At 63.9% G+C, this 13,928-nt stretch overlaps 4 protein-coding genes across 4 annotated transcripts; 3 read left to right on the forward strand and 1 right to left on the reverse strand.

Moving 5' to 3' along the window:
* Positions 1 to 2,469: 2,469 nt before the first annotated feature.
* Positions 2,470 to 4,785, forward strand: VTJ83DRAFT_2623 (uncharacterized protein; the record flags this gene model as incomplete). Its single annotated transcript, XM_071008914.1, has 5 exons — positions 2,470 to 2,569; positions 2,818 to 3,077; positions 3,156 to 3,422; positions 3,494 to 4,621; positions 4,684 to 4,785. The coding sequence occupies 5 exons, from the start codon at positions 2,470 to 2,472 to the stop codon at positions 4,783 to 4,785; spliced, it is 1,857 nt and encodes a 618-aa protein (XP_070869163.1).
* A 930-nt stretch (positions 4,786 to 5,715) lies between these two features.
* VTJ83DRAFT_2624 (uncharacterized protein) lies at positions 5,716 to 7,088 on the forward strand (the record flags this gene model as incomplete). The annotated part of the gene is made up of 2 exons (XM_071008915.1): positions 5,716 to 5,897; positions 6,020 to 7,088. 2 exons carry the CDS (start codon positions 5,716 to 5,718, stop codon positions 7,086 to 7,088), a joined length of 1,251 nt encoding a protein of 416 aa, XP_070869164.1.
* A 462-nt stretch (positions 7,089 to 7,550) lies between these two features.
* On the reverse strand, positions 7,551 to 10,481 carry VTJ83DRAFT_2625 (uncharacterized protein; the record flags this gene model as incomplete). Its single annotated transcript, XM_071008916.1, has 1 exon — positions 7,551 to 10,481. One exon carries the CDS (start codon positions 10,479 to 10,481, stop codon positions 7,551 to 7,553), a length of 2,931 nt encoding a protein of 976 aa, XP_070869165.1.
* Positions 10,482 to 11,811: 1,330 nt separating this feature from the next.
* Positions 11,812 to 13,524, forward strand: VTJ83DRAFT_2626 (uncharacterized protein; the record flags this gene model as incomplete). Its single annotated transcript, XM_071008917.1, has 3 exons — positions 11,812 to 11,866; positions 11,938 to 12,380; positions 12,442 to 13,524. 3 exons carry the CDS (start codon positions 11,812 to 11,814, stop codon positions 13,522 to 13,524), a joined length of 1,581 nt encoding a protein of 526 aa, XP_070869166.1.
* Positions 13,525 to 13,928: the final 404 nt, after the last annotated feature.

Here is a 13,928-nt window from a genome sequence, read left to right on the forward strand (position 1 = left end):
TCCCTCGAAGAAGAAGACCCGGAACCCAACCAAAAAGACGACCAAGAAGACATCCCAGTCCCATCCTGTCCATACAACGCGCCATGTCATGCCTCCGCGGTCTGGCGCGGCCAGCTCTGCAACAACCTTCCACATGGTGCCTCCTCCTCCGCCGACAGTTCCAGGGTTTGCGGTCGGGACAGGGGCGGTTCAACCGCCAGCTATTCATCTCGTGCCACCGCCACCTCCTCCGCCCATTTTCTATACACCGGCGCCGGGTTTGGCCGTCCCGCCGCCGCTTTTCCGGCCTCCGGAAGCTATGGGACCCGGCCAGCCCCCGGTTTCCATCCCACCTTACCCGGCTGATTGGGGATCAACAGCAGGGCCAGCCCCTCCTCCACCGCCGGCAGCTCCTCCGCCACCCAACCCTCCGGGCTGCTATCCTGCGGCCGGTCCCCAGCCGACCCCTCCCGTGCCCCATGCCAGCTACCCTTCGGCTGCTAATACCCAAGTGCCAGGCACGGGTACACCGACAGCTAGACCGTCCGATTTCACGCCTTACACCCGGCCACCGCAACCTACGTGCCATCAGAGCCACCGGGGAGTGAAGAACCCAACGCCGCCCTCTCCAGGACCTTCTCGAAGCCCGTGGCCCCGTGGGATGTTCCTTCGCACCTCAAGGCTCCCATCGGTCGGCCACGCCAGGACTTTGACCAATTCGTCAACGTGTTCGAGCCCGGTGCCGCGGTCGAGATCGCCCTCACCTTCGCCGCCACCCTTTCCAGAGCCTTCCGTCCCGCGACATCAGCATAACGGTAGCAACAGCGACAAGAGAAGCCGTTCGAGGCAGCGTCGGGACGACAACCCGAGTCAGTCACTCGTCCATGAAGGAGAAGAAGAAGAAGAGGAGAAGGAGGGGGAGGAGGGGAGTCATCACTGCCACCACATTCATCACCAGAATTCCCCGCCAACCATTTCAGACGACTACCTCAACATCCTCAGCTCCCCTCCTACCAGCACCCGAGCCTCCGTGGGATACAATCCCCGTGATGATGATGATGATGATGACGACGATGAAAGTCCCAACCAAGCGAGGCGGTCGAGCATGAGACAATACCGGGAGCGGGTGGCCAATCTCACCCCTGCTCGGCTCCGTTTCCCGCACGACAACCGGCACCGCCGCCGACGCCGTGGTCACCATGAGCAGCCGGACTCAAGCTCAAGCCTGAGCTCCTCGTCGACACACTCGAGCCCTTGTAGGCGAGAGCCAAGCCCGGATATCCAGTTCCCGAGTCCCGAGCGCCGCCGTCCGAGAGTAGTGTCGTTCGCGGTCCCGAGGGACGAGGGCGAGGGAACAACGACCACCATGGCTACCACCACCTTCTCCTCCTTCTCCTCTTCGTCTCGCTACCCATCCTCGTCCTCCTCCCGGACGCAAGGTGGTGGTGGTCGGCGGCGGCCCAGACATCGTCGGCGCACCCACGGTCGACATGGGAGTGGGGTGAACCGGAAGAGGTGGCAACGCCGGGAGGAAAGGAGGCGGCGTGGACTTGTAGACAGGGCTCGGGGCACATGGTCCAACCTGCGGAGGGCGCTGAGAGACGGGAGCTAACCAGTGACGGGCCAGATCTCGACAGCCGAGGCCTACGTAGTCGCTGCATCGTCTCCCTGCACACTACATACTGTGTGTCTGTTGAGGCTGAGCACCCTGCTTAGCTATATACTGTACTATAGCAAGATGGATTCTTTGCTGCTGTGCTTGAGTTCCCTCGATGCCAGGTGGGATGGGCCAGGGTCCCGTCCTTTTTGTTTGCAAACTTCCCCAAACGGGATGGCGTGCCAAGTGGAGCCCACGGCCCCCGGGCAAGCAGTTAACTAACTACACAGTATGGTGGTTACTGCGTAACGCTACAAGTGGCCCCCCCCCCCCCCGGCTTACCTAAGGCATGGATGGCCCATGGCCCTTTCGCCTTGCCAGCCTCCCGTCTCGCCAACGTCATCATTTGGGCTTGGCGGCGGCGCCTCATGGCAAGCTGCGGCCCACTCTTGCGACAACCACCTAACATCACACCTCAGGATCGAGCAGCAAATCCCACCGGGCTGCCCGTCTTGTGTCGGCGCCTCTCTCCCAGCCGCTGGGGTATCGCACGGCCAGACATTGCCGGAATCCTCATTGAGAGAACGACTCCCCCTGCGCGCTTTGGCGCTTCTTTTTTTTTTTTTTTTTTAACCCCCTCCCGTCCCTGGCATTCCTGATTGCTCGCCTACCCCGCCATCTTGAGAAGGGAGCTTGGTGCTGTCTCTTCCCCATCTGCTCCCTGGAGCTCGGCAATCCCCAACTGCGCTCCGCCATCAGGGTCCTGCGCATCGCGTGCCATTCTTGTCGCTTCTTCTTCTTCTTCTTTTTCATCTCTCCCAACCTATGCCGGCAGACCCCGTCACGTCCCGTTCTTGTTACGCCCGAGGTTAAATCGCAACCAAGAAGACACCATGTGGAATGACGAAGACAATAACCCGTACGGCGGGAGCTTTGAGCGCAGGGACTCGTTTGCGTCATCGGCCAATCCCTCCTCGCCCATCGTACAGGAGTGTGAGTTGCCGGCCTACTTTCTACCTGGCGCTCGCCTGCAACACGTCTCATCCACGCCGGCGTCTCCCGTCGTGCTGCTGCTGCTGCTGTTGCGACGGTGGCGGCAGCGGCAGCGGCGGCGGCGGCGACGCCGAGGCTCCTCCCACCTGCGCCCCTAGACCTTCCGGACCCCCCCCCCCCTCCCCCCTTCCCTCCCTCCCGCTCAAGAGACGAGCACGACAATGCTGATGCCGGCCGGGTGGTGTTAGATCCGCGCTATGAAATACCAGGCACGCCGTCGTCCACCGGAGACGAGGGCCCGCCCCGGCACGAAACCACCGACGCTGAGACGGACGAGGAGGACGATGCTCGGGACCGGGGCGAGCTGGTGCCGCGGACCAAGCCCGGCGGCTACGACAGCCGCATCGAGCAGATGCTCTACGAGAACCCCGAGATACCCATCTTGATCACCGAGGCCGGCAAGAGCGCTGAAAACGGGAGGTATATTGTTTACACAATCAAGACCGGGGTATGGGGAGCCGCTCGCCGCATGAGCACGATGCCATGACGCTCGACCCGGACGCACGCCGGCTGACTTGGGTCTCAGGAGCTCATGGTGCGCCGTCGATACTCCGAGTTTGCGTCTCTCCGCGACGCCCTCACGAGATTGCACCCCACCCTGATCATCCCCCCGATCCCCGAGAAGCATACCATGGCCGACTACGCCGCCAACCCCACCAATGCGAAGCAGGATCAACAGATTATCGACCTCCGGAAGCGCATGCTGGCCGTGTTTCTGAACCGTTGCCGGCGCATGGAGCAAGTCCGGACCGACGGCGTGTGGTGGAGGTTCCTGGACCCCAACTCCAGCTGGGTACGTTTTCCCTCCCCCTTTGGCAAGACGGTTCCAGGGCGACAGCCCTCTCGCTGACGCAAGGCCTTCAGAACGAGGTCCTCCACTCCCCACCTCTGGCCAACATACCCAAATCCATCATGAAAGCTCCTCCGTTGGACCCCGCCCACCCGACGCCGGGCCACGAGTTCCTCCCGGTGCCGGGGGGCTCGGCCAAGCTCAAGGCGGCGCCGGCCGCTCCGCCGCCCGAAAGCTCAACGAACGCCCAGGTCTTTGCGCGGTTCCCGCCGGACAGCAACAGCCTGAGCGAGCAAGAGCTGGACCCGTACTTTACGGCGTTCGAAACGTCGATCCGCGAGCTCGAGGCGCTACTCATGGGATCCATGGAGAAGGTGAACCGGCGGACCCTGAGCCACCTGTCTTCTCTGGCGTCGGATCTCTCGGAGCTGGGCGCCCGGTACAACGCCTTTGCGCTCTCGGAGCCGACGCAGTCGCTGTCGACGGCCATCGAGCGGATAGGACAGGCCGCCGACTCGTCGTACATTGCCACCGAGGAGCTGTCCACGTCCCTGGGCGCGAGCTTCGCCGAGCCGATGCGCGAGAACGCGCAGTTCGCCGGCGTGATCCGGAGCGTCCTGCGGTACCGCGTGCTGAAGCGGGTCCAGCAGGACATGACCAACGAGGAGCTCAACAAGAAGAAGCTGCTGCTCGACCAGCTGGAGCGCAGCGAGGCCGAGGCCCGGAGGATCGAGCAGTACCTCAGCAGCAGCCAGCAGCTCCCGCCGCCGCGGCGGTCGTCGAGCACGCGCGAGCCCGGGGGCGGCGGCGGCCCGTCGCACCGGCGCGATGGCAGTAACGAGGACACGGCGTCGATCGACTCGGACTTCCCGCCGACGCACGGCGACTTCTCGTCGGCGCCGTCGGCGGCCATCGGGGCGCCCGAGCGGTCGTCGATGCTGCCCACGCACAGAAAGGCGCCGAGCGCGACGTCCATCACCAACAAGATCTTTGGGCCCCTCCGGCACGCGGTGCAGGGCGTGGTGGACGCGGACCCGGAGAAGACGCGGCGCGATACCATCACCAAGACCCGCGAGCAGATCGTGCAGCTCGAGCAGGCCAAGGTGGCGGCGGCCCAGGACGTCAAGGACGCGAGCGCGAGCATCTTGAGAGATCTGAAGCGGTTCCAGCGGGAGAAGGAGGACGATTTGAAGCGCTACATGGTACGTTGTTTCTTGTTGTTGTCTCCTGCTGCAAGGGGCTGGCGGCTAACAGAAGAACGCAGCTTGCCTACGCCAAGAGCCAGATCGAGTGGGCCAAGAAGAACAAGGAGACATGGGAGGAGGCCAAGGCCGAGGTGGAAAAGATTGACGAGCTCAGGGCTTGAGGGGAACGCAGATGGACGGACGGACGGACGGACCAACGACTTGGGGAACCCCTCCTCCCCCTTCGGGACGACCCCAGAGCAGCATCGGTTGTATAATATGCGGGCTTGCGCTGTAATGGCTATGGAAGCGGCAGAGGAATAGATCAGCGGTTTGTTCCTGGGTTCTTGACGGCGTTTGATTACCGTACACGACGACCCGACGGCCCCGGGGGTGTCAGGGTCTCGGGGATGGGCGGGACGTGGCCGATGGGGTGGTGCGAGAGCGGGAGAGCGCTGAGTCTTTTTGGCAGCGTCCTCTTGAGATCCGATTCCGGTTTGCAATGACAACTGCAATGCATTCTGATATGGTCCGAACTTGTTGTTGGTTGTATGAATTTGTTGGTGCTCCTTTTCTCTCTCTCTCTCTCTCTCTCTCTGTCTGTCTCTCTCCTTACGGTATATAACTACACGGGAATACTAGTACACAGTACGCTCGTCAATTTCTTGGCACTGTCACCCCTGGGCCCCGGCTCCGTCGGTTGATAAGATAAGCCCTATTACAGTTCCTATGGCAAGACAGCATCAAGCTCCAGAGGTTCTACACTGCAAGCACACATTCGCATCACAAGCCCCTTCTCATCGTCACCATTAACGCTTTGTCCTCGTCGGAACCACCGCAGCCGAATACGTGACCATTTGACCGTCTCTTACGACAAAGAAACCCTCTTCCGACAGCAAGCCTGAATGTCTTGCCAAATATAGGCTCACCGCGCGTCTTCCGCCCTCTACCCCCCTCCCCTCCCTCTCCTCTCGGGCCCCATCCATGACCGCCGCAACCCGTGGCCGCCGACTCCGTTGAGCGCAACCCGGATTGTTCATCTCCCACTTCACGCCGTCTCAGCCAGCTCCTCCCCTCCAAAAAAAAAAAGGATCCCTCCCAAAGTCTCCATCATGGACCAGAGCGCCCACCCGCTACGCGACATCGCGAAGCCCGGCATACGCGCCGAAGGCGACCTGCTTAGAGCGCTGCGCGCCGAGGTGGCCAACCTGCTGGGCCGCTCGTCCCACGGCTTTCCCGGCGCCCAGCCCGTGTCGTTCGCAAGGCGACACCTCGACGAGCTGCGACGCGAAGAGTATGCGGTTCCTTCCCCTCCCCTGGTGCCCTTTTGCTCTCGCCCCGCGCCTCCAACCCCCCTCGGCCTTCTGCCGTCGTGCTAACCGCAGGGCGCGCGCCGGGTCGCCCCAACCCCGACAGCTACTACGTCTGCGAAAAGTCGGATGGCATCCGCTACCTGCTGTACCTGACGGCCGACGAGCAGGGCGGCGAGTGCGCCTACCTGGTGGACCGCAAGAACGACTACTGGTGGCTGCACCAGCGCAACCTGCACTTCCCGCTGTCGCACGACCAGGCCGCCTTCCACACGGGCACGCTCATCGACGGCGAGCTGGTCATGGACCGCCTGCCCAACGGCGACAAGGAGCCCAAGTTCCTCGTTTTCGACCTGCTCGCGCTCGACGGCAAGGCCGACCTGCTGTCCAAGCCCCTCGACAAGCGCCTCGGCTACTTCAAGGAGCACGTCATGAAGCCCTACAGGAACCTCTTCGCCATGTACCCGGAGGAGCTGCAGTATCAGGCCTTCAAGGTGGAGATGAAGGAGATGCAGTTCTCGTACGGCATCGAGATGATGTTCCGCGACGTGCTCCCCCACCTCAAGCACGAGAACGACGGCCTCATCTTCACCTGCCGCACGAGCCCCTACCAGTTCGGCACCGACCCGCGCATCCTCAAGTGGAAGGCCCCGCACGAGAACACGGTCGACTTCCGCCTGCGCCTCAAGTTCCCGCGCGTCGAGCCCAGCGAGGCGGAGCGCGCCGACGGCCAGGCCGAAGCCTTTGTCGACTACGACAGCGTCCCCGAGGCCCGCCTCCTCGTCTACACGGGCGGCGGCGGCGGCGGCCACGGCAACTACGACGAGTTCCCCGAGCCGCTCTACCTGACCGAGGAGGAGTGGGAGCGCCTCAAGTCGTGGGGCGACCCGCTGCAGGACCGCGTCGTCGAGTGCTGCCTCGACGAGGACAAGCGGTGGCGCCTGTACCGCTTCCGCGACGACAAGAACGAGGCCAACCACGTGAGCACCGTCAACTCGGTCATGCAGAGCATCAAGGACGGCGTCTCGGAGCAGGACCTGCTGGCCGCGGCCAAGAGCATCAAGGACAGCTGGAAGATGCGCCAGCACCAGCAGCAGCAGCAGCGGGAGCGGGAGCGGGAGCGGGAGCAGCACAGGGGCGGCGGAGCAGGAGGGGACAGGGATCGCGATCATTGACGGAACGGGGGTGGAGAAGAGGAGCCAGCTGGGTGCATGGCGATGGGATCGGTGCTGGAACGATGTAGTAGATACCCTTGCTTTTGTTAGTTGTCCGATTTCTTTCTGGTCTCTTGAGGTCCGTTTTCCGGGGTTTCCTGTGCCGAGGCTGGCAGAGAAGCAGAAAAAGGTAAAGCAAAATAATGGTGAAATGGCGCGTATCATGTAGCACACCCAAGGTTCCCAAGGGGACGATGGGTTCATCATTACTATCTAGTCCAAGCGAGCCCTTGGATGCTGTGTCATGATTCATTACAGGACCCTCAAACGTTGAAACAGCATGGCGCAAGTGCATGCATGCGATGCGTGATGATTCTTTCCGTTCCCGATGCTTCCCGATGCAACAACAATACGAAAGCGAAACAAACTCCTCATCCCCCCCTCACATCGCGTTGCTCCGTCGGCCCGGGGGGGGGGGGGGGTTCAGTTGGTATCTTCGGGCAGCGCCGGGAGCGGCTTCGTGAGCACGCCAGAGAGCTGTTGTAGCGAGGCCGAGGAGGGCGGTGCTGACAATGGCCGTCGAATGCAGGCCGGTGACGGCGGCGAAAACGGTGGGCTCGGGTCTTGTTCTCGGCGGGCTGGGCTGGCCATCTCTATGGATGGCGCAACGCCCTCCTCTTCCTCCTCCTCCTCCTCCTCCTCCCCCCCTTCGTCGTCATCGCCGTCGGCCGCGCGGGGGCTGGAGGGCGCCAACGGGCTCTGGAACCTGCTCCTCGGCGACATGGCATCTCCAGACAGGGCCGAGCTGGGCGTTGCCGCCCCTCTCGGCGTCGGGTGATCCCTTCGGCGCGGACGCCGCGGCGGCGTGTTGACATCCACGTCGTCGAGCATGTCGGATTCCTCAGCGCCGTCGGAGAAGGCGGGCGCCGGGCTGCGGTTGCGGTTGCGGTTGCGGTTGCGGTTGAGACGTCGAGAGACGGCGGGGGTGCCCTCGCGGCTGTACTCGGACGGCGGGGTCAAGGGAAGCGATTTCTCCGTGTACGACGTCGCCGAAGACCCGGGCGGGTACAGATGACGCGGCAGGGCCGAGGCGGCCAGGCTGGCTCCGGTGTCAGAGGTTTGTCGCGGGTCTTGGGGTGGCGAATCGGGCACGGAGCGGGCGGAGTTGGAACGGGCATGGCCGTAGCCGTAGTTGTATCGTCGGTAGGTGGAGGCGGTCGGGGGGAAGGGTAGGGAGGCATTGTCGATGGCGGCCAGCCCGCCGCGGCTGAAGATGACGAGAACGAGACAGGCCAGGAGAAGCACGCTCTGCAGGATGGCCATGCGCTTCTGGAAGACGACCTCGTCGGCCAGGATGTTGAGGCGGGAAGTGAGGGCGATGATCTCGCGCTGGGACTGCTCCCGCTGGGACTCGAGGGCGATGACGGTGCTCTGCCAGATTTGGTCGTACTGCGTGCGCACGCTGTGCAGTTCCGACAGGACCGTCTTGTTCAGCGTGTCGAGGAAGGTGTCGACCTTGGCGATCTGCTTGCGCTCCAGCTTGAGCAGGACCTCCTGCAGGAAGCGCGACTGCTGCTCAATGTACTGCAGGGAGAGAGACGTATTGGATTCGAGGAGCTGGAGGCGCTTGGAGATGGCCTTGAAGAAGGACTCCTGCACCGTGGGGGAGGCGGAGGCGGAGGAGGCGGTGGAGGTTTTGTTGCGAGACGTGCTTGTGGTCGTAGCCACAGACGTCGAGTTGTCGCCGGGGTTGGGCCGGGCGTCGGGCTGTCGCTGGCCTGCGTGGGTTGCGGTGCCGTTCGCCGCCGCCGCCGCCGCCGCCGCTGCTGCTGCTGCCGCCGCCGCGTGGCCGCCGGTGGCCCCCGTCTGCCCCGAGGCAGGATCCGCGGGGGGAGCTGCCTCGGATGAGCCGCCGGACCGGGCCGCCTCCTCGGATCCTGGGGTGGCCGATGGGCGGGCTGCTGCGGGCTTCGGAGCCCCGCCGGGCTGTTTGCCCGAGCCTGACTTGACAGGCGTTGGGCCGGGCGTTGCGGGAGAGGACAGCTCGCATCGATCCAGCGAGAGAGCGTCGAAGAAGATCGGCTGCCACGGCGAGAGTCCCGTTTCGTTCACGCCGCGGCTGGCGGTCCTCTGTTGCGCCGCGGCAGAGGAGTTGCCGCGGCTCGGCGCCTCGGAAGCTTGGCCCTTCTCGGGCACGCGCTCTTGCGAAGCCCCCCCTTCTATCTGCTCGGGCTCGTCATCGTGGGCCGGCTCCTTCCAGGTGTCGAGCATGCGGGTGCCGTGGACGCGGAGCAGCGAGATGGGGCAGTAAAACTCGTTGCCCCAGTGGCTCAGGAACTCGATGCGGATGTACTTTGTGTAGATCTGGGGGTGCTCGATCAGGAAGGCCTGGATGTCGCGCGAGTTGCGGGCCTCGAAGGTGCCGAGGTGCACCCACTTGTCCAGCTTGACCGGGTAGCGGTCGCTAACGCTGACGCGGAACTTGCGGATCATGCTCGAGAAGAACTCAAAGTTGGCCAGGACCACGGTGTCGACGAGGATGTCGTCGCTCAGCTCGACGATGACGAACTTGTTCTTGGTGCGGCACTCGAGCAGCATGTACGAGTCCTTGTTCTCGACGAGGATGGCCTTGGCGTTCTTCGCGCCGGGGCTCGTCTTGAGCACGGTGGCGCCGGCGTCAAACGAGGCGTACGAGAAGCGCTCCTTGCACGTCTTTCCGGCGTCCTTGCTCCGGTAGTACTGGGTCTTGCCGTCGTCGTAGAGAACCGGCTCGTCCTTGGGCTCCTGGCTGGCCTTGGGCACGGCCGCGCCGGCCGACGATGTGATCTCGGACACCTTCTCGGAGAGGGCGTCAAAGTCGAGCGAGATCTCGCCGTCCTCGCCGAAGCTGTCGGGCTCGGCGTGGGGAGGGGCGGCCGCGTCGCGCTCCCGGGGCTCGCGCTCGCGCTGGCGGTGGGCTCGGATGTTGGCCGGGTCCTGCCCCGACTTGCGCAGCATCATCTCCTTCCATTCCTCGAAGGACATGAAGGAGCTGGCCAGGTCTTCCTGGTCGCCATCGCGTTCTTGGTTCCGGCCCGGCGCATAGCCCTGGGCGGCGCTGGGGTTTTCGGTGACGGACGCTTCGGCGGCGGCAGCGGCGGTGACGGCAGGCGTCGTTCCGGCGGCCGACTTGTGGGCGGCGGTTGTGGAGGGAACAGGCGTCGGGGTGGGGCCTGTCCACGAGGTGCGGAAGCACTGTTGAGGGAGGGTGTGGGTAATGTAATTGATGGTGCGGAATTCGCAGACGTCCGGGGTGCCCGTCACGGCGGCGTCGTTGTTGGCGTGGCGGGAGCCATGGGCGACGGTGGCTTGGAGCAGGACCAGCAACACCAGCGCCGGCGCAGAGGTGGTTGCCCAGAATGCTGCAGCACGCATCCTTCTCGCATCAGACGGTGGTGCGCGATCCTCGCGTCTCTGTGGCCATGTCGATGCGAAGCAGCCAAAGCAGGGAGGGCGTGCGGGCGTGCGGGCGTGCGAGTGTACGCGAGTGCTGGGCGATATCGGCTTGTTGCTGCTGTTGTTGTTGTTGTTGTTGTCGTCGTCGTCGTCGTCGTCGTTGTTGTCTTCTTCTTTATGCGCCCTCGCTCTGGACGTCAGGCCCTCGTCGTCGGCTCGGTCGAGGAGGTTGGTCCCCTTTTTAGGCGACGAACAGGCCCAGCGTCATGAACGGGACACGGTAGACAGCTGAATGCGCGGGTTGCGAAGAAGTTGCAGCCAAACTGCAAGTTGGCAAAGGACAAGGAGTCAGAGCAATCAAGCTTGCATGGAAGCTGGAATGTCGTGGCCCCCTGCTCTGCATGAACATGGCCAGAACGTTGCATCATGGAAAAAGCCAAGACGACGGTCTGCAAGGACCACGATGGCAGAGATCCCCCGCTGCAGAATGCGAGGGTTAGGGTCTCTCCACTTGTCCTCCTCCACTCTCCTCCACTCTCTTCCACTCCTTGGCTCCTCCACCACATTCCATTCCCGCTTGTCATGAACTTCCAGTCCCCCCCTCCCCCCTCCTCTCTCCCTATTCTCCTTTCGGTGTAAGCCCACCTCAGCAGAGCGGGTCTCTTTTCCACGGCTCCCCGGAAACGATCTCGTTTCTTTCATGGCCAACATCTCGGCGCGTTCCAGCGACCTCGACGCTTTTTGCTGGCCCAGCGCCGCGGGTGGTGTACATAGATCCATCATGGCTTGAGGGTTGGCTGGGCTGAGATGGGTCGGAGGGGCCAAACGCTGGCTAGGAGCTCCCCCGTCGGCGTCGATCGGCATTGGCCCCGACCACGGAGTCGAAATCAGGCTAAATGCGACTTGACAAGGCTGCGCGTGCTTCCCTGGCGTGGGGTCAGGAACTGCCCCGCCGTTGTTGGACGTGTGTGTGTGGTGTGTGTGTGTGTGTGTGTGTGTGTATGTGTATGTGAAGGTCGAGCCGTGTCCCTGCGATGCGTATGACCCCACGTCAGGTTGGAGGAGGACTTTAAGATCATGCTTGGCTTTTCTCTCTCTCACCTGCAAGGCGACCCTTTTTTCTTTTCTATTTCTTCTTCCTTCTTGCATGTGTTGATGAGGCTTTCTTGAGCTCCCTTCTCAACCAAGTCTCTCTTCTCTGTCTCGGGGCGGCCTTCAAGTGGGTTCCCCCGTTAGAGCCTGTCTCCGTTTAGCCACTCACTCCAATACGTAACACACGTTCACACTCAACACCAACAACGCCAACACAATGAGTGACGGACCGCTCTACCTGGGTCTTGATCTGTCGACCCAGCAGCTCAAGGGTACGACTCCCCCCCCCCCCCCCCGGCGGAGCAGCATCTGGCACGAACCGGGCACTAAACTTCTTCTCCAGCCGTCGTCATCCAGTCCGACCTTCATGTCGTCGCCGACGCCAAGGTCGAGTTTGACAAGGACTTTGGCGCCAAGTATGGCGTCACCAAGGGCGTCATCATCAACAAGGAGGAAGGCGAGGTCTTTGCGCCCGTGGCCATGTGGCTCGAGTCTCTGGACCTGGTCCTCGAGCGCCTGAGCAAGACGGCGCCCCTGCATCGCATCCGCGGCATCAGCGGCTCCTGCCAGCAGCACGGGAGCGTCTACTGGAGCCGCCAGGCCGACGCCCTGCTCGGCGGTCTCACCGCGGAGAAGCCGCTGGTGGAACAGCTCAAGGATGCCTTCTCGCACCCCTACGGCCCCAACTGGCAGGACCACAGCACCCAGCACGAGTGCGACCAGTTTGACGCCAAGCTCGGGTCGCCCGAGAGGCTGGCCGAGGTCACGGGCAGCGCTGCCCATCACGTTGGTGGTCCCCGAAGAGGTCTCGGAGAGAAGGCAGCACGCTGACGCTTTGCCCCCGCAGCGCTTCACCGGCCCGCAGATCATGCGTCTCCGCCGCAAGGTCCCCGACATGTACGCCAACACGTCGCGCATCTCGCTCGTCTCGTCCTTCCTCGCCTCGCTCTTCCTCGGCTCCGTCGCGCCCATCGACATCAGCGACGTGTGCGGCATGGACCTCTGGGACATACCCGGCAGCGACTGGTCCGAGCCGCTCCTCGAGCTGACGGCCGGCGGCGCCGACGGCGCGGCCGAGCTGCGCCGCAAGCTGGGCGAGGTGCGCCGGGACGGCGGCGGCAGCATCGGCCCCGTCAGCTCCTACTTTGTCTCGCGCTACGGCTTCAGCCGGGACTGCCAGGTGGCGCCCTTCACCGGCGACAACCCGGCCACGATCCTCGCCCTGCCGCTCCGCCCGCTCGACGCCATCGTCAGCCTCGGCACCAGCACCACCTTCCTCATGTCCACCCCCGTCTACAAGCCCGACCCGAGCTACCACTTCTTCAACCACCCGACCACGCCCGGCCAGTACATGTTTATGCTCTGCTACAAGAACGGCTCCCTCGCCCGCGAGAAGGTGCGCGACGCCCTTCCCGGCACCGCCGCCGCCCGCGCCGCCGGCGACGACCCGTGGTCCGCCTTCAACGCCGCCGCCCTCGCCACGCCGCCCCTCGACGTCCGCGCCCGGCCGCCGCCGCCGCCGCCGCCGCCGACCGCGCCAAGCTCGGCCTGTACTTTGACCTGCCCGAGATCGTGCCCAACATCCGCGCCGGCACCTGGCGCTTCACGTGCTCCGCCGCCGACGGCGGCGACCTCCGCGAGGAGCCGGCGGCCTGGCCGGCCGAGACGGACCCCGCGTCATCGTCGAGTCCCAGGGCCTCTCGATGCGCCTGCGCAGCCAGAAGCTCGTCCACGAGCCCCGGCCGGGCCTGCCCGCCCAGCCGCGCCGCGTCTACCTGGTCGGCGGCGGGTCGCTGAACCCGGCCATCGCCGAGATCCTGGGGGACGTGCTGGGCGGCGCCGACGGCGTGTACCGGCTCGACGTCGGCGGCAACGCCTGCGCGCTGGGCGGGGCCTACAAGGCGCTCTGGGCGCTGGAGCGGGCGGATGAGAAGCAGACGTTTGACGAGTTCCTGGGGCCGAGGTGGAAGGAGGAGGGGGCCATCCAAAAGGTGGGCCAGGGGTACAAGGAGGGCGTCTTTGAGGCGTACGGGAGGGTGCTGCATGCGTTTGAGGAGATGGAGAACAAGGTGCTGGAGGTGGCGAGGAACACGTAGAGCGGTGGGTGTGATGGGCCTGGGGCATACCAAAGAGAAGCGATGGAATGAGCAGGTACGGGATGCTCCCAGGAAACCTAACATGATCATGATCCGGTTCGAAATAGAACTCAACGAAATAGAGCGTTCAAAATAAAAGGTCGATGCCATTGTCGAACGAAGCGCCGGTACGTTCTTGGCTTGGTCGTGTCTTGCAACACGGGTCGTTGCCACATAGGTCCATGTGCCACCGCGTCTC

The sequence above is a fragment of the Remersonia thermophila genome, chromosome 2, assembly GCF_042764415.1.
Source record: "Remersonia thermophila strain ATCC 22073 chromosome 2, whole genome shotgun sequence".
NCBI classification, from domain to species: Eukaryota; Fungi; Ascomycota; class Sordariomycetes; order Sordariales; family Chaetomiaceae; genus Remersonia; species Remersonia thermophila.